General features: G+C 35.4%; 1 protein-coding gene across 3 annotated transcripts in view; it reads left to right on the forward strand.

Annotated features, from left to right (window-relative positions):
- Positions 1–208: 208 nt before the first annotated feature.
- Positions 209–20,163, forward strand: part of NHLRC2 (NHL repeat containing 2) — a 41,162-nt gene continuing 21,207 nt past the window's right edge. For all 3 annotated transcript variants that reach the window (XR_015715620.1, XM_087823964.1, XM_087823965.1), the window contains exons 1-5: positions 209–401; positions 3,317–3,469; positions 10,132–10,587; positions 13,604–13,725; positions 18,117–18,246. Coding sequence is in view for 2 of the 3 variants with exons in the window: in XM_087823964.1 (XP_087680090.1) it covers positions 224–401; positions 3,317–3,469; positions 10,132–10,587; positions 13,604–13,725; positions 18,117–18,246 (1,039 nt within the window). In the remaining variant the exon portion in view is untranslated. The remainder of the gene's footprint in view (positions 402–3,316; positions 3,470–10,131; positions 10,588–13,603; positions 13,726–18,116; positions 18,247–20,163) is intronic.

Below are 20,163 nucleotides of genomic sequence, written 5' to 3' on the forward strand. Positions count from 1 at the left end.
AGTTGAATTACGCGCCCGGGACCGGGAGTTGGCGATTTCTAGGAACTTGAGCGTCTGCATGCAGGCTTGCAAAAGAAACAAGTGTCTCCAGGGTGGAGGGGGGCTGGAGGACAGGGAGGTGAATGTGCGGTTGTGAAGCCGAAGGACGCAAAACGCTCCCACCCCGCCCCGGACGAGCGCTTCCCGCGCGCCCGCGGCCGCCGCCGGACGGTCCGGAGAGAACATGGCGGCCCCCGGCGCCCGGAGCCGCAGCCTCGCGGGCCTGCTGCCGGCGCAGACCTCGCTGGAGTACGCCCTGCTCGACGCCGTCACCCAGGACGAGAAGGACAGCCTGGTCTACCAGTATCTGCAGAAGGTGGACGGCTGGGAGCAGGACTTGGCGGTGCCCGAGTTTCCGGAAGGTGAGGGGCTGGGCTCGGGGTGGGGACCCCTCCGGAACCTCCCCTTCCTCGGGGGACGGCGCCCTCCCCGGAGGCGGTGGGCGAGGCGGGGGTGGCGCGGGGCGCTCGGCCGTCTGGGGGGACGGTGGGTCCCCGCGTCCTGAGCCCGGCCGCCGTGATGGACGCGCCCGGGCCCCCGCGGCCTCCTCGTCGTCCCGTCTGCTCGGTACCAGCCGGCGTGTGGCAGCCACTTCTCCTGTGGCGCACGGCCCCGAGCCCTTCAGGGCTGTTCCCCTAATTCCCTTACTTATTCCTCCCCACAGCCCGTGGAGGCGCTCTGATTAGTCCCGTTTTACAGTTGAGGAAACTGAGGCACAGGGAGGCTCAGGACTTTGCCCAGGGCCTCACGATCGCTGTCTGCCAGGGTCGGACCAGAAAGACCCCCAGCTTGGCCGGTTTCCGGGCCCGGCCGCCCCTCCTCCGCTCCAAGTCGTGAAACTTGCGGTTTTAACCATCGGGCTCAGTGGTGACCCGTCTCCCAGGTTGGGTTTGGACCCAGGCGCTGCCGAGTGTCTGGGGCACGAGGGGGACCGAAGTTCCCGGCAGTGCTGCTCTGTGAAGCTCGTCCTGCCCTGATGCGTGAGACCCCACTTCCCGCCTCCGGTTAGGACCGTCATGGTTTGGCCCCGGGGCGGCCCCGGGCCTCCTGGCGGGACCCTGAAACCACATGCATAGTTAATGGGCTGGGTGCGGCGGGGTTCGGTGTCCCGCGGGGGGGCCGTCGGAACCTTACCTCCCACGACAGGCTTGTGTGTCTTTCCAAGCCTTTTGCTCCCTCCTTGAAAAGTGCCTATTTTTTTTTCCGTTATTACTCCGATACTGGGTTTGAAATATTGCGGAGTTCTTACCAAAGAATCGGGAGCACGGGCGCGCGTATCCCATCCAAGGAACTTTGAAAAGATGATCTACACGTAGGCATGTTTTTTAAAAACTTTGTGGGAAGTTAGATCAGTACGTTGTTGTTACAAGACAGCAAGGCATCGGCTACGATTTAGGCCGGTGTTTTTATTTTCTAGTCTTTGTATTTACGAGTGTACTTTGTTACCATGAGCTTTGACCTCTGTGACTGGTAAACAATGTAACAGAATAGTCAAGCTTTTGTATTTGACGGACTCACGTTTTCTACTGGTTCTAATTACTGAGCACAGAGTACTAGAGATGAGTTTTCCTTGGTTTCTTTATCAGTAAACTGTAATCAAGAAGTCATAAACATAATTCTGTCTCAAAAACAGGAGGTTGTGTTCATTTCTTCAAAGAAAACACGTGTTTATAGGAAACAGTGTGGTATAATGAGTGATCACACAGACCTAGGTTTAAATCCCAGTTATTCCATTTGTTAGCTGCATGATTTCGAGTAAGTTCCTTGACTTCTCCAAGCCCACTTCCCACTTACAAAATAGAATGGGTGTTTACCATTCATGTTTATTTTGTGGACTGGAGGTAATATTCCTAAAGTTCTTAGTTCATAGACGAGCTCAGCAGATGTTAGCAGCTCTTAAAATTATATTTATTCTAATTAATGTTTTTACAAAGTTTATTATATTATTAAGCCTGAGAGGCCCCTACCACAATAACTGACATGTAATAATACTTTCCCTATCCTCAATCTAAGTCACTCTTGACTATTTATAGAAAATAAATTTAAAAGACAGATTCATAAATATTTTGCAACTAGGATGTAAAACATACATTAATTTTTTGAAGTTTTATATGATCAGTTGATCTGGCATATAATTAACATTTTATTAAAATGAATAATTAAGAGTTTACCCCAAAACCTCACTAGGTTGGGTTAATTGGCAGAAATAGTCGTTTGATTTGCAATTTTTGGGGGGTTTTTTAGAATTTTGTTATAATTGAGTAACTCGTTACTGTTACTAGTCATTAGCTGTTATTTGCCCTTGCTCTACTGGCTTTTAGTTTCTATATTTACAAATGCCTGCTTTAAGGTATAATTAAATATTGTATGTCAACTATACTTTAAAGAATGTATAATTAATAGTTTTAGTAGCTGCATTTATTTACTTATAAGCAATGAACTCATCATCTTTTTTCTTAAGTCGATTAAATGAAGTTGCTGTACTTTTTTTTCATTGTTACTGATTTTGAGAGAGAGAGGATGGGAGAAAGAGAAACATCGATTGGTTGCCTCTCGAATGCGCCCCCAACCAGGGATTGAACCCACAACCTAGGTATGTACTGGGACCAGGAATCAAACCCTCAGCAATGCTCCAACCAGCTGAGCCACACCAGCTAGGGCAAGATGCAGTACTTTTAATATTAGTTTAACAAAATCTGTCTTCATAATGCATAGTTAAAATTGTAAATAATGGTCAGTAATTATAAATTCTGATTTGCAAAAATGCAGATTAATGAGATTTTGTTTTTCTTTGGAGGGAAGGGAACTAATGTTGTTTCCATGAAATCTATAACTATATTTTGCTTGACTTTACATTTTAAATGTTTTGCATTTAAGGTTCCATTCAAATCAACAGCATTTCTGAGCTTTCTCTTACGAAATTGGTTTAGGCATTTTGTATGTTTCTCCTTTCATTTGAATGCTTTGCTCCGTTTTGATTGTCATGTCTTGCTATTGATAAGGTTGACTCGTTCTCAATAGCCCATTTGTATCTAATTGTGTACTTAGACCCTCTTAATAATATTTGATATTCCTCTTGTTTTTACCTAAATGTGTTGATCTTACTTCCTTTTACACACAGACTATTATACTATTTTTGAAATAGCCTCTTTCCCCTTTTGTCCCCCTCCCCACCCCCATCCTCTCCTTAGAAATAAGTGGTTCACATTTTAGTGAAAAGTTTTCAATAGATTGTCTTTTCCTTTAGTCATGGTAATTTATTTCGTGTACATTCCAGGGTTAGAGTGGCTGAACACAGAAGGGCCTATTTCTGTCTACAAGGATCTATGTGGAAAAGTGGTCATCCTTGATTTCTTCACCTACTGCTGCATAAACTGTATTCACCTCCTGCCTGATCTCCATGCCTTAGAACACACCTACTCGGATAAAGGTAACTGCCCTTTAATTGGTTTTTAACAGACCTAGACTCTGGAGGAGTAGCTGACTCATTTCCTCATAGGAGAATGAATATTGGCAACACTTCAGTAATTCTAAAAGTAATTTCTAATCTTTGAATTAAGGACTCCATGTACGTTTTCAGGAGAGTTAAGCTTAGCAATACTGGAATCAGCGTTTAATATATTTGGTATGTTTTCTCTTAGAATAGGACATAATGTGCTTTTTCATGATCAAGTATTTTTTAAAGGTCATTTTACATATCTAGACTTACCTGAATGTTTTATAAAAAAATTAAATGTGTGACTGATTTTATACTCTTCTCAAGAACCATGATATAAAGGTTTAAAGCTCTTAATAGGAAATGTGATTCTTCTCCCTCTGATTTCTAATGACATGAACTACAGTGGAATCAGAATATTGTAACAGATACTTTTTCTTTGACCCTGCTTTTTGAAAAATGTCTTCCAAAGCACACCAGGAAATCCTCTTTTATAGTATTGCAAATTCTGAAGATGTAAGAGATTATACTTAAAACTTCAAACTTGTAAAGCAAATACTTTCAGATATTTTTTTCTTATTTACTTCTTCCTAAAAGAGAAGATAGGGGGCAAATGAAACTGAAGGTTCCATTTAATTAGGTTGAAATTAATTGAAGCTCTTCTCTTGGATAAAAAGGAGAGAGGGTCACTGATCTTGTGAGTGAAGATGAGAATAGGAGGGTACACTTGTAGAAGGGGATCTTGACACTTAAAAAACAGGAGTGATAGATAAAATCTTCAATGCTAGTGAAGCTTCAGTTGCCTTTAAATTGTAATAGGTTATATCTTGAAATGCAGAACAGTGAGGTTTATCAAGAACTCAGAAGTCCCAGTAGCTAAATCATGCTTTCAAAACTTCATCTGTAGTTATTTAGGAAGTATGAGTAATTTCTGTTAGGTTTCGAATGCCTGTGTGTCTTGTTCAGGCCCATGTAAATAAATACATTTGTCGAATATGTATTATGTGTAAGGTACTCTGCTAACTGCTGGGGAAATATGTATCGAAGTTGAATAAAAAGCGTTATGGAACCTGAGGAAAGGAGTAACTCTCTTTGCCTAGAAGCCCTGGGAAAGATTTCTCAGAGAAGGAGACAATTTAGATGCAACTGGGAAAGTTAGGAGCAGTGCAGCTGTAAATGAAAATGGGGCAGGAGGGACAACACTGCTGGTGGAGGAAGCAACAGGTAAACAAGCCAGAAAGCAAGGAATCTCTGTTACTTGGGGAATGGGAAATAGCCTAGGATGGCAAGATTGCAGGGGCTCATGGGAAACCTGAAGGAGAGGAAGACAGGTTAGGTTTGGACCATGTTGAGAAGGGCTTTGCATAACACTTAATAATTTAGACTTTTCCTTCCTGAGACACAGAGATATTACAGGTGGTTTTCAGTTTGTGTGGTTTTGTTTATCTGTTTAATAGCAGGATCGCATATTGAGTTTTAGACAGGCACCACAGACTGGGCTAAGAACCCCAGAGTTAACTATTTCCATCCTTATATTACCCCTAAAAGACTCTAGTTAACTTTCTTTGTTAACCCCGTACCTGAAACATATTCAGTGACTTCTTAGAATGGACCCTTGTAATCTCTTTACCACTTTACTGGAAACTTCATTTTTATGGTACTTCATTTTTATTATTGTAATAATAAAAAAATAGAAACAACTCAATTTTTACATACAAATACACTTCTGAAAAAGTAAAATACTTTGTAAATGGTCTCAACATTATAATCTCAAAGAAACATTATTTCAGTAATATGCTACTATATGAAAATGCTGGTAGCTTATAATAAAAGATTTTTGTATTGCTCAGATAAATTCAGTTCACTCACAAAAGCAGGCATATTTGGAGATTATTACATCAAAGTTCAATGAGCTGTCACTAACTTCATTTGCTTTCTTGCAGCTAAGTGTCTTGTCTCACAATTATCTGATATGTTTCTGAACATATTTGCAGCAATGCGAATAGTTCTTGACAGTGACATTCGGCATCCTATTTTAAATTTCACAGAATATTCAGTTCATTTTATTAGTAAGCCAGGATTGCTCAGCTTTTGAGGAAGTGCTTATTAATTCAAAAAATCCTTGAAAGAGGTCCAATTTAATACCAGTCTCCTTCCTCTGTAAAACAGCTTTTAAAGTCAGGTTTGCAATGGTGATCAGTATCATGTTTACAGTACCATATGAGAAATTATAATGCCTAAGAGTCTAAAGCGAAAAGTAAGCAGATACTGTACTTAATAGTAATGAATGGTCTGGTCTTCAAACATTGTTTAAGAATGTAGCTATGCCCTAAGGTTGTAACTAATTCTTAACAGTTCAGTTCACCAACTGGTACCTTGGTGGTTTTCTTTCCTTTTCTATTTGAGAGTTTCTGAATTTTTCTTCTTTCTTTTCATGCTGGATACATTAATGGTATGTTATTATATAATACCCAAATTTAGCACAATGGCTGTTATTTAAGGAAAAGCATTCTTGTTTTGTAAGAAAACAATTGTTAGGAAAACTTGGTATATTTTAAAATATGATTTCTCGGTGTATGTTAATACATAATTAAATTAGACTTTAAAAAACCTAAATGCCATAATACTACTGAATAAATGCTGGTATTCTCATTAGCATATACTATTTTTCTGTTTTATATTTTATTAAAAATCAGAAAAATGCATTTTTAATTTTATATTGAAACTAAACCTTTTAATGGGTCAATATATAATTTCATTTTATGTCAGGATCCTAAAACCACTGCCAGGTTCAGTAACTCTTCAGGAGGACTCACAGGATTCAGCATGTGGTTGTGCTTATGGCTGATTTATTATGGCAATGGATAAAGCAGGACCTGCAAAGGGAAAAGACACGTGGGGCTAAGTCCTTCCCACTTTTATCCTGTATAATTAACTGCGTAGAAAAATGGAACTGTCAGAAGAGGGCGCTCTCAAACTGAGAGCCCTGTCCACAAAATGAATAGGAATATTAAAAATATCACATCCATATAAACTGTAAAAAACTGAAAATGTGACTCAAAGTTGAAATCCTGATGAAAATTCTCACTTGAAAAACGATCACAGAGTTGACAAAAACTGTAACACAATTTTTCAATTGAATTACATATCCTCAAACAGCTTTTAGGACTAATGAAAAAGCAACTTGAAAAAGCAACTAATGAAAAAGCAAGTTCTTCTAATGAAAAAGAACTTCAAGAGCTAAACAGAAATGGACGAAAAAGAAAGAAATGTGCTGATTGAACTCAGAAAAGAAATAGAAGGGAAAGATCAGAATTACATTAGAAATTAAGATTAAATTACAAGGTGCCCAGGGGACAGTAAATTCATATAAAAATGGTGGAGTAAGGGGTATTGAAGTAAAGCAGGGGGAGGGAAACTTAGGGAATAAAAATGAGCTAAAAAAAGAAGTAAAGAGTTAGAAATGATTGAACTAGAAGAGAGCCAAAGAGGTCCAACATAAGACTACTTGGAGACTCTGAAGAATAAAATCAAAACAACTGACCAGAGCTAATATCTAAAGTTAGAATCCAAGAAAGTGTTCTGGAAAAAAAAGAAACCTTGAATCTACTTATTGAAAGGTCCTACCAGATACCAGAGAAAGTTGACTTAGAATATCCCAAGAGTTATCCCTGTAAACCTATTGCACTTTATAGTTGTTTAAAAAAAATCAGAGCCTCAAGGAAAAAAGATCACTTTTAAAGGCATAGAAATTACACTGGATAGACTTTTCACAAATGCACAAAGCAAGGTAACAGAGCAATATTTTCAAGAGTCTTTTAATGTATTATTGTATTCAGTTTGCTAGCATTTTGTTAAGAATTTTTACATCTGTGTTCATCAAAGATATTAGCCTATAATTTTCTTTTTTGTGTGTTGTCCTTGACTGGTTTTGATATTATGGTAATGTTGGTCTTGGAGAATGAATTGGGAAGTGTTCCCTCCTCTTCAGTTTTTTGAAGGAATTTGAAAAGAATAGGTATTAAATCTTTGAATATTTGTTAGAATGCACTAGTAAAGCTGCCTGGTCCTGGACTTTGTTTTTTCAGAGTTTCTGATTGCTGTTTCAATCCTTTTACTAGTGATAGGTCTATTTGGATTTTCTATTCCTTGATGATTCAGTTGGATTCGGTTTGAATCTAACAATTTATCCATTTCCTCAGCTTTTCTAATTTGTTAACGTGTAGCTGTTTTCAGTAGCCTCTTGCGATCCGTATATTTCTGTGGTACGCATTGTAACTTCTGTTTTTTCATTTCTAATTTTAATTATTTGAGCCTTCTTTCTTTTTTCTTAGTCTAGCTAAAGGTTTGTCAATTTTGTTTATCTTTTCAAAGAACCTGCTCTTACTTTCATTGATCTTTTGTATTGTCTTTTTAGTCTCTATTTCAATTATTTCAGCTCTGATTTTTATTATTTTCTTTCTTTTCCTTACTTTGGGGTTATTCAAATATTTTTTTCTGCTTCAATCCCTTTTTCCACTTCTGAATGCCAATTACAATGTATATTAGATCTTTTGGAACTGTTCAGGATCCTGAGATTCTGGGGTAGGGGGGAGTTGGTTTGTTTTTTTCCCCTTAAATCGTCTTCTTTGTATTCTTTAGATTGGATAATTTCTGTTGAGCTATCCTTATTTTTTTAAGGGTTATAATTGAATCATTTTTATTTATTGTTTTCTTTATCAGTCTACAATTCTTCCTCAGTTACAAAGAATAATAGACTGTATTGTAAGAGGTGGGCCACGGCAATATTATGAAGACAGAAAATGACTATATAATAGGTTTACTGCCATAAGGGAAAATATAGATAGTGAGTTTACATCTTGTCATAGTACTGATAATAACATTAATTTAACAGCCTCATATATGGATGTCTCCATTTTGCCAAGCAGTAGATTAAGGGATTTGCAAATGCTCCTTTCAGTCCCGAGAACACTAAGGCTGTTGAGTATCTCTAGGTTCATTGACTCTTCTGTCTCTCATCTCCTTTTGCATTGAGCTCATCCATTGAATCTATTTCAGATATGGAACTTTTCAGTTCTAAAATTCTTATATAGTTCTTTTTTTTTTCTTTTTTTTTTTCAGTTCCTGTTTCTCTGTTTCATTTCAAGAGTGTTTTCCTTTACCTCATTGAGTTATCATAGCTCCTTTAAAGTCTTTGTCTACTAACTCAAGCATCTGTTCCATTTTACAGTTGGTATCTGTCAGTGGTTTTTTTTTCTTTGACAATAGGCTACATTAACTTGTTCTAGCATTGGGTAATTTTGCATTGTATCTTGAACATTGAAATGTTATGATATGCAGACTTGAGGTTCTGTTATAAACCTCTGGGGAATATTGATAGAATTGTTTTAGTAGATATTCAACCCTGTTAGTTCAAACTGTGGGTTTTTTCCCTCATCTTTCATCATCTCTCCTTCCATCAACCCACTAATGCAAGTCTCAGTTCTCTAAGTATTTGCTATACATTTTTGGGTCTGTGTCACATGTGTAGTTTAGGAGTTCAGGTGAGACTTGTCATTATACTCAGAAATGGGGAATCGCCTTCTCTAGCTCTCTTTCCCTCAGGATTTCTCCTATCCCCTCCAGTTTCCATGGTTCCTTGGGCCAAAAAGGTAGTGGTGGGGTTTTTATTGGAATTTTAGCCACCTGTATTTCTCAAAAACCTCAGTGCAAAGCCATGAAAGGGGAAGCAAAACAAAATAAAACTGGAAACACCCTCATGTGGTTTGCTTTTCCAAATTTCTAACAGTCTACATGCTTTTGTTTACTTTTTTCAGACCTTGGGGGGGTGGGGTTTGGTTTGGAGTTAATAGTTGTAAATGGAAGGATGAGCTGTCGGGGAATTACAAATCCCAGTTCATGTGGTTTTATTTCTCCCTTACGCTGATTTGTATAGTTTTGATGGGTGTGTTGGGAAGTTCTAACTTACATAACCATTATTACCTCTACTACCTTGGTATTCAGCATTGAGTTTTTCTCTCAGTTCAGCTTAACACTTCTTTCTTCCCTTTATACTATGTTCTTGACATACTATATTGATAACATAAAAGAAATATGTTGGTTTTAGTTTTGAGTAGTTCTATCTATAATAAGGTTTGTACTAAAAATTATATAATAGGAATTTTAAATAAATCACAGACTTTATGTTATGGAAGCATCTTGCTTGTATAGTTGTTATCTGTAATATAGTTAGGTTAGGAAAATTTAGGATAATGTGACAGTAAATACCAACAAAATGCAGCATAATCACTGTGACTTTCAGAGGGGTTTATAACAAATAAGGGAGAAGTTAACATAATTTCAACATTTTTATATAAAAATGAAGAGTATTTTTTTTAAAGCTTTGTCTAGAATAAGGACACAAAGGGTTTTAATCCTGAAATAGTCACATGACTGATCATGTGTTTTTATGTAGTTACTAACATTGTCATGAGATTTAAATGTTAATTTTTTATACATGTGTTTAAGTGCTGTCAAAGTCACTAATTTAGTTCTGCCTTTTTTCTTGTTTTTATCTCTGGACTGTTTATGTTTATTAATGATCCAACACCTAATGTGTGGATGAAGCTATTCAGACTTTAATACTTCTTAATATTTAACTTATTTCTTTCATTTAGATGGCCTGCTGATTGTTGGTGTTCACTCGGCTAAGTTTCCAAATGAAAAAGTCCTGGATAACATCAAGAGTGCTGTTCTTCGATACGACATCACCCACCCTGTAGTTAACGATGCCGATGCCAGCCTTTGGCAAGAACTGGAGGTTTCCTGCTGGCCAACTGTGGTCATTCTCGGACCCCGTGGAAATATGTTGTTTTCCTTGATTGGAGAGGGACACAAAGATAAATTGTTTTTGTATACTTCAATAGCTTTAAAGTATTACAAAGACAGGGGACAGATCAGAGATAATAAAATTGGAATAAAACTCTATAAAGATTCTTTGCCGCCTTCGCCATTGCTGTTTCCTGGCAAGATAACAGTAGACCCCGTTTCTAAGAGATTGGTAGTAGCAGACACTGGACATCATAGAATTCTGGTCATCGGGAAGAATGGGGAGATTCAGCACAGCATTGGAGGTAACTCTTATTTTTAATTACGATATATAACATATTCTTAGTGAAAACAAGGTCAAGGAAATATAGTAAATTGAAATTTATGAATAACTAATTTGTATATCTTGTTTCTTTAAAAAATAACCACTGTTATTGTATCTTATGAAAGTATTACAGTAAGTCCTCACCTAACATCATCAATAGGTTCTGCAACTTCAAATGAAACAATATATAACAAAACACATTTTACAAATAGGCTAGTTGATAAAAAGAAGAGTTAAGTGCCTGTGGCATGTCATCAACAATGTAATAAAACAATGTTGAACATTATTTGAGGACCTATTGTATATATACATTTTGGATTTGGGGCATTTTAAATGGAAGTATTATATTTCATTTTCCATCAAAATATAGCCATATTTTTTAAAAAAAAAAACAGGACAGTACCCTAGGAACTTGAGTCTTAGATTATAAAATAAATAACCTAGGATTTGTATGACTTTACTTTTCTTTCCTTCCATAAGAACTTGCACACTTTTTTTTTTTTTTTATAATATATCTTTATTGATTTCAGAGAGAGGAAAGGAGAGGGAGAGAGAGAGATAGAAACATCAATGATGAGAGAGTCATTGACCGGCTGCAGCCCGCAACCCGGGCATGTGCCCTGACCGGGAATCGAACCCTGATCGCCTGGATCCTAGGTCTATGCTTAACCACTGAGCCACGCCCGGTCGGGTGTGCACACACTCTTTGATCATTTCCCTTTGGGTATAGCAAAATATAAGCATCATTCCTTATCTCCCTGATCTTAGATCTAAAGATTTATTTACATCTACATAATTAATAAAATCTTATTAATTTTTAAAATAATTTATTATTGACATATTAGTCAAAGAGAAAAGTAATTTATCTCTGCAGTCCTGCTTGAGTAGCACATGCAGCATTAGTACCTAAAGCAGGAACACCTGCATTCCTAGTGCAAATAAACTGATCGTGTTCCTAAGCCCTGGTACTGTTCGTTGTATGCCAAGACATCACTCCTTTAGCTCTTGAATTTTTTGTTTGTTGTTTTTGTTAGAGTATATGTGTGTTTTATGTTGTTTATTTTGTTTTAGCAACTTAGTTTGGTTTATGACATGCAGTTATGAGAATTGTTATTCAAAACCTATCTGTTGTAGCAGATTGAATTTAAATGGTTAAAAGAATTTTTAATAGATTCTATAATTTTCAAAATGGTGTAGGTAAATATTCTTTTTTGTTGTTAAACAGAGAAAACTAGCAGCAAGCTAGCTTTTCCAAGCATGTTTCTAGGAATACTGTTATCTTGTAATAAATTAATAGTTATTCTAGAATTTTTCAAAAGAATTCTGTGGTCAGGTATAGTCAGGAACAACTGGTTAGATGTGGTTTAACAGATTTTTGTTGGGGGTGGTTTCACTGAACATCTCATATATTTTACTCTGCTAATGTACCTCATGAATATCCAAGAGGGGTTATAGTACACAATGTCTTCAAATTTGAAGTGACCACAATTCTCTCCCTTTTCCCCCCTCAGGGACCTCTCACCACCAACAATAATAGTATTATTATTGAGAGTAATAACAGTAAAACTGTCAATCACAGTAATAATAATATTAGTATAATAGAAATACATTTACATCTAGCATTATTCTAAGCACTTTATCTGTATTAATTTATTCAGCTTTCATAGTTTTATGAGGAGGTATATTATTAGTTCCATTATACAGAAAACAACCTGAGACACAAAGAACATGCCCAGATCATCAGCTAGGAAGAGGCAGAGCTGGGATTAAACCAAGCCTGTTAGGCTCTTGAATTTATGTTCCTGCCCACTACACATACTGCCTGTCTCTCCAACACCTGACGGACGGACAGTGGAGTTCTTTTGCAAAGCAGAGTTTGGAAATGCTGACCTAGAGGCTTTGAATGGCTTGTCCTCTGGTCAAAAAAATAACAATTATACTTCATTATGCTGTGTACCTCCACTCTTGAAACTCCACATGTATTACAAAAGTCAAGAAGTAGGTCACTAGACCAGAATCACACTGTCTCTTACAGTGTTTATGGGATATAGAACTTTGTGGCAAAGTGAAATGATAAATGAAGGATTCTTAACCTAGGGTTCATGGACTATTAAATACTTGGGTGGACTTGAGGATCTAGGAAACCCTTGAAATTATTTGTGACATTTTATGGGTATGTGTATTTTTCTATAAGGAAAGGGTTCATAATTTTCATTGTACAGTTGACCCTTCAACAATGTGGAAGTTAGGGGTGCCATACCCCCATGCAGTCAAAAATTCACATATAACTTGGTTTCCCATTCACATATAACTTGATAGTCTGAACTACAATAGCCTACTGTTGACCAGAAAGAAGCCTTACCGATAGTATACAGTCACTTAATACATATTGTATATATGTGTTATATACTGTGTTCTTACAACAAAGTAAGCTAGAGAAAAGAAATGCCATTAAGAAAATCATAAGTATTTACTGAAAAAAATCTATGTAGAGAGCACCTTTCTGTTTATTACATGGGATGCTGCCTGATTCATGAATCATTCAGTAAAGCCAAGTGGATCTTTAAATTTAAAATAAATGAAAAAAATCTGCATATAACCGTGCAGTTCAAACCTGTGTTATTCAAGGGTCAATGGTATTATCAAATGAGTGTATCTTCCCAAATTGTTTAATATCATTCATCTAGATGCTAAAAGATTAAAATTATATTTAACTCTATACTAAGATGCTTTTAAAAGTGCTTTTAAATTAAGATGCTTTTAAAAGTATTCTTATATGTGTTACTGTAGTTAAGTGTACTGGCTATCATTATCCAATAAGCCTTGTCATTAGCAACACTTGTTACTCTTGAGAAAAACACATGTCTTAGGAAATATTTTAGTGTCTAGGTAGAAACATCATGTTATTTATTAAAATCCCAGCTTTAAATACAGATTTTCTTTTGGGGAGTTTATTAAGTGGAAAAATTTTGTCTTATGGCTATCTTCTCTTTTAGGACCCAATCCTGGAAGAAAAGATGGAATATTTTCAGAGTCAACTTTTAATTCACCACAGGGTGTAGCCATAATGAACAATATCATATATGTGGCAGATACTGAAAACCACCTTATAAGAAAGGTAATTTTCTATTTTAAATAGTTTTATACTTCCAATCAGAAAAACTGATATTTACTTGCTACATTAAATATTTAAAATGAGAAGGTGATGCTTAAATACATCAAATCATTCTTATTCAGCCGTTTTCAGAGATGCTGGTTTTAGTTTTATTCTTAGAGATCTTGTTTTTATGTGTATCAGCCTATAGTTGTCTAGAAGATAAACCCATCAATCAAGTCCCTTTTTCAGTATGCCTGATTACCCAAAAGCCCCTCCTTTTGAGATATTTTCCTGACCACTATTTACAAAGTAGTGCTTTGTCCTTTTAAAAGTTAAATTTTCTAAACCCTAAAAAAGTAAATCGTACCACTTCCTGCTTTCCTTCAGCTCTTTTGCTTTGCCTGAGATACTTATCAGTGAATAAGTCTTAACTTTTTTATCTCATGATAAAAGTAATAAATCTTGTTTTTTAAAAATGAATTAATACATAAAGGTAAAAAAAAGTCTCTTGATCATTTATTCCAGCTCCTTAGAGGTAACCAACCATTATTAAAATTTGTGTCTTTTCAGAAATTTTCTATTCATACAAATAAATTTATAGTGAAAGGACAGAGTCTAGACAATCTTTTTTAAACAAATGGTGGAATCCACTTATGTCATCTGCATTCTTTTTTAACTTATCTTTTCATATTAGTCAATAAATGATATGACTGCATCATATCTATTGTAGAAGTCCATAGTTAAACATTCCTTATTGATGAAGATTTTGGCTGTAATCCAGTGGTCTTTAAGTTGCTGTCTTTTTTGAAAATAAGCAACTAAATTGATCTAATCTATCCTGCCTAAACATATTGTTTCAGATACTCCCTTGCTTTTCTTGCTGTTTCTCTGCCTATTGATATTTATGCCTCTTTACTTGACATTATCACCTAATATTCGTATAATAGGAAAAAACTTGTGCAGAACATATAATATCCACTGTAATGAAAATCTCCATTTGGGCATGAAATTTGGTTTCCTTACATCTGAAATCCTAAGCACCTGGAAGAGGGCCTGGCCCACAGCAGGTGTTCAATGGGTATTTGTTGAATAACAATCTGTTTAATGATGCGTTTTCTAAAGTGTTTATTTCTCATTAAGAGAAGGTGTTACATGAAAAAAGAATTTTGTAGATTTATAAATCAGCAGATTTAGTTTTTTTAAAGTCTTGGAGACCGTCTTCGTAGAGACTTTAATATGCTAATGTATTGTGAATACATTGGTGGGGGTACATGTGTGTAGTATTTCTACACTTACTTGACCAAGGATCACTTTTTAGGCAGAAATTTTCATAGGACTCACGATTTCATGATATATACTTTGGGAAAAAAGTTGTTACTAAGTCCTTGAAGTCAGTATTTATCATTATCTTTTGTGGTTGTATGCTACTTTAATTTATAATAATATGTCATAGATATTTAACAGGGTATTGAAGTAGTAAAATATTTCCCCTGCAACATTCAGGGAGCACTTACCCTTTTTTAATTGTTATTTCTCTTGCTTTAGAACCTACTGGGCTTTGAAGTATTGACTGCATTTCAAATACTTTTCAAGTAGCATAATCACAAATTTAGTTTACCCAAAGTTATTTTATATTATATGACTTAGTTTAGTGTCTGCAAAAATAGTAAGTGAAGTGGAATTATTATTTCTTCCTCTCTTTTTAAAAATATTTATTGTATTTTACTTTTGTTTAAACCTCATTTACAGAGGAGTGGTCATAATCTTACATTTAGAGCTCATATTGTTCCATGCAGACCCGCCTCTTGTTTAGCATACTTTATTTATTTATTTATTTACTTATTTATAAATTCCTATTCATTTCCATTCCCCCTTCATAAACACACCTGCGGGCAGGAATTCTGATATGTGTAATTCATATATTTTTATTTGTATATGATCTTGTAAAACATACAGTGTTTTCTGTACTTGTTTTTTTAACAACTTGATTTTGATATATTTTATATAGCATTAAATTCCAAGTATGTAATTCAAGAATTTTTAGTAAATTTAACAAGTTGTGCAACCACAACCATAAATCATTTTTAGAACATTTTTTCCTCCCAGTAAGAATGTTCACGCCCATTACAGTTAATCCCCATTCCCACCCACAGCACTAATCTTTAGAGAGACAGAAAGTCTCTGAACATTTCATATAAATAGAGTCATACAATATATGGTCTTTTGTGTCGGCTTTCTTCATGCAACAATATTTTTGAGGTTCATCTATGGTTGATTCCTTTGCATTGCTGAATAGCATCCTACTAGGTGTGAAGTGGCCTCTCACTGTGCTTTTGATGTGCATTTCCCTGATGGTGATGATGTCCAGCATCCCTTCCTATGCTATGGACCACATGCCACCTCCCTTTGAGCCGTGTCTATTCGGATTCTTTGCCAGTTTTTAAATCGGGTTATTTGTGTGTTTTTATTATTGAGTTGTAAGATTTCTTTATATATTCTAGCTACAAATCCCTTATCAAATACATGCATGTCAAATACTTTTTTACATTCTGTAGGTTGCCTTTTCACTTTCTTAAATATGTTTTTCATGCACAGAAGTTTTATATTTTGGTGATTCCCAGTTTGTTTTTTCTTTCATTGCTTATGCTTTGGGTATCACATGTAAGAATCCATTGCCAAATACAAAGCCACAAAAATTTACTCATTTTTTTTCCTAAGAATTTCATAGTTCTTTTACAGTTAGGTCTTTGATCCATTTTGCATTGATTTTTATATATGGTATGAGGCAGGGATCCAATTCATTCTTTTGCATGTGGATATTCACTTTGCCCAGAATCATTTATTGAAGAGACTATTCTTTCTCCATTGAGTAATCATGGCAAACTTGTAGAAAATCAATTATTTATACATGCATGGTTTTATTTCTGGACTTTCAAGTCTATTCCATTGATCTATACCACACTTTTGATTGCTGTAACTTTTAGTAAGTTTTTAAATCAGTTAAGTATGAGTCTTATCATGGTCTTCTTTTTCAACATTGTTTTGGCTGTTCTGGGTTCCTTACAGTTCCCTATGAATTTTAGGATCAGTTTATCCATTTCTGCAAAAACTTCTGTTTTTGTAAAAATAATTTTGTTGTCTGCAAAAAACAAATGGCAGGTTTATATTTTCCTCATTTATACACTTCTTGTTTTCTTTTATTATATTGCTGGATAGAGCCTCACTTGCTTTTAAGCATTAGTAGTGATAGTGGGTATTTTGTCATGCTTATAATCTTAAAGGGAATGCACGTAAATTTTCTCCAAAGTTTAGTATTTTCTGTAACTTTGGGAAAAAATATTTATGAAGTTAAGAAACTTTATTTATATTCCTAGTTACTAAGAATTATTTTATTATATAATTTTATGAAGTACATTTTCTACATTTATTGAAATAATTGTGTAAATTTTTTGCCCTCAGTGTGTTGATGTGATGAATTATATTAATAGATTTTTTTTTTTTAATGTTAAACCATCTTTTTATTCCTGGGCTAAACCTTATCTAATGATGAATTTTTTTAAAACTTAAGTTGGATTTAATTATCCAAAATTATATTTAATATTTAAAAATTCATGTTCATAAATTAAATGGTTTTGGAATCAAGGTCACACTAATCTTGATTTCAAAACTATCAAGGTTAGTTTTTTTGGTGCTTTTAAAAAATTTTTGGAATACTTTGTCTAATGTACGAATTAATGGTTTTTGAACATTCATTAAAATACCCCAATAACATCACCTGGACCTGAGGCCTTTTGCAAGAGGAATTCTTTGAGTGTCATATCAATTTCTATGATACATTTCTTAAATGAAGATTATTTCACAGGCCTTATCCCTAGCTGCCTATTGCTTTTACTGAGTTCAGTAAAATATATAGATAAGGTTACATTAATAATTTTCTTTACAATTTCAAGAGATTATAGAGTTGCCACTAAAAATAATGCCAGAGGATATTGCTAAAATAAGTCAATGTAATACACTGTAGTAAAGGAATAAAAGATCATAACTGTATGATTATGTATTCAGAAAAACATTTTAAAAGATTTAATACCTATTAGTGATAAAATTAGTAAACTTAAAAAGGAAATGAACATTGTGCATATGATAAAGGGTGTTTACAAAATGCCTATAGCTACACTTAATGCAAAATATTGACCTCTGTGGTATCACATGGAATAGTTTCACTGCCCTAAAAATCCCGTTCCACTTACTCATCCTTCTTTCCCACTAAATCCCAGGGATTTAAGCTTTTTTTTTTTTTTTAAGAGTATTTGTGTTGCAAATACTTTCTATATATTTTATTGGAAACCCTCATGTACCAAAAAAATAAATAAAAGGGAACGTGCACTGCATAAAACTTGCACTAATTCCTGTAGATCGACCTAGACGCTGAGACGGTGAGCACCGTAGCTGGCATCGGGATCCAAGGCGCAGATAAAGAAGGTGGAGCTGAGGGAGAGCAGCAGCCCATCAGTTCCCCGTGGGATGTAGTTTTAGGATCATCAGGTATGTAAACTTTTAATATTAAATGTAAGTAAACATTGCTTAATAAATGCAAGATTTTAAAAATATTCTGGGGACGTTCATTTGGGTTAATTCTGTTGCTAGTGACTATACTTTTATGCCTGTGGCTTGCGTTTATGAGCTGTGTGGAAGCCGAGTCCACAGGAGTGTGCGGTGTTTCTTTGGTGCACATGTGCTCCGATTGCTTCTCCTCCTCCGTGGACAGCAGCTTCCCGAGCATATGCTTTTGGCAAAAGGCAGGAGCACAAGAGAGTAAGCCCAGTCACACACATTAAGCCTTTGCTATGTCATATCAGTTTACCTACTTTTATTAAAGCAAGTTGCACAACTAAGCTCAAAGTTATGGGGCAGGGATGGGCACCTTACCTACAATGAGGCCAAGTCAGGGGGGTGGGTATATAACATTACTACAGAGGAGTGAAGAATTGAGACCAGTAATTCAATCTGTCACATATATCAGAATTTACAGTGCTTATAAACAGGATGTACTTTACTGGATGCTTTACTAAGTTGGATTTATTTAATGGCTAAGGAGTGCTTAAATATTTTTCTAGGCTAAAAGTTTTTCAGTCGTACTTTATGGCATGGAATTTCTGGTTGTTTGTTTTGTATTGAGAATGCACCCAACTTGCTTTCCAAGGAAAATCTTGGCTCTATTGACAAGTACTCCCTCAGCTTCCAGCTGGAGTGACATGCTCTCTGAGGCTTGTGTCATTATTAAGCTCAGTTTTCAGTAAAAGAAGTGAGTCCCACCTTACTTAGCACAGCAGATCATTATAAGCATGTGGCTCTTCATTTAACTCACAGCTTAAAAAAGCTTCACTTCAGGTACTTGGCAAGAGGAGTCATCTTGAATGCACTTAAGCTCAACACCTTTCAAAATGCTGGCTAAGAGAGAAAGGTTTCCAAGCACTGTGTAAAGGACCTATAATCATAATGACTACTCTAGCCCAAGAGTTTTTAACCTTGAGTTACATGCCCAGGCATTCATGGTTAGGCTTTGTAAAGTACTCAAACTTCCCAGAAATTCTTTTTAAGATTTGGGAATTGGTCAGATTCTCATCAGAGTTTCGAAGTGGTACATAACCCAAAAACATTTTAAAAGCCACTCATTTGCTGTAAAATCTAATCCTGGATTAATGTATTGTCAGAGAGTATGGGAAATTGGATCAGAATATTTGCTCTCTTTAGTAATTGTTTTTACTAAATTATATTTGGCAACATGTCATTCATTAAAAAATATATCAACATATAAAATCACATTCAATATATTTATATGTTTGTGTATCTTGTTTCATATTATGTATTTCATAAAAATACAATCTTATGAGACTTGTTTCTCACCTACAATATGATTTCTTTTATAGAAAGTTTAGTAGCAAGCAAGACTTATTTTATATTGAGAGATCAATCCAGACATAGTAAAACTAAAAAATAAGTGAAAAAAATTTTTTAGACTGGTGGTTCCTTCTGGAAAGAGGAGGGTGTATAGTCATAGAGGAATGCACAGATGTTTTTTTTCTTGAGCTAGGTGGTGTGCATGTGGATGCTTAGTTATTATTTAAACTTTATAACATGTATCCATTCATATCCATATTTAATTAAAAATTAAACCTAAAAAGGAAACAAAATAAATTAGGTAAAGAAAATGAAAAATAATAAGGACTGATACATAGTTAAATGTATACTCTACCAAGAGACCCAGTTAATAAATAAAGGGACTTGAAATACCTCTGATTATTTTAAACATATATACATAATATGTAAATGTGTTTTTTATGTATTTTAAACAGTGTCTGAATATTTAACCTAATTATACCATTACAGTGATAAAAGCATAAAATAATTAACATAAAGTGATTTTTACAAAAGTGATTGTTTCATCTTTGTTGATTTTTT

This window comes from Miniopterus natalensis, chromosome 14 (assembly GCF_054644295.1).
Source record: "Miniopterus natalensis isolate mMinNat1 chromosome 14, mMinNat1.hap1, whole genome shotgun sequence".
Lineage (NCBI taxonomy): Eukaryota > Metazoa > Chordata > Mammalia > Chiroptera > Miniopteridae > Miniopterus > Miniopterus natalensis.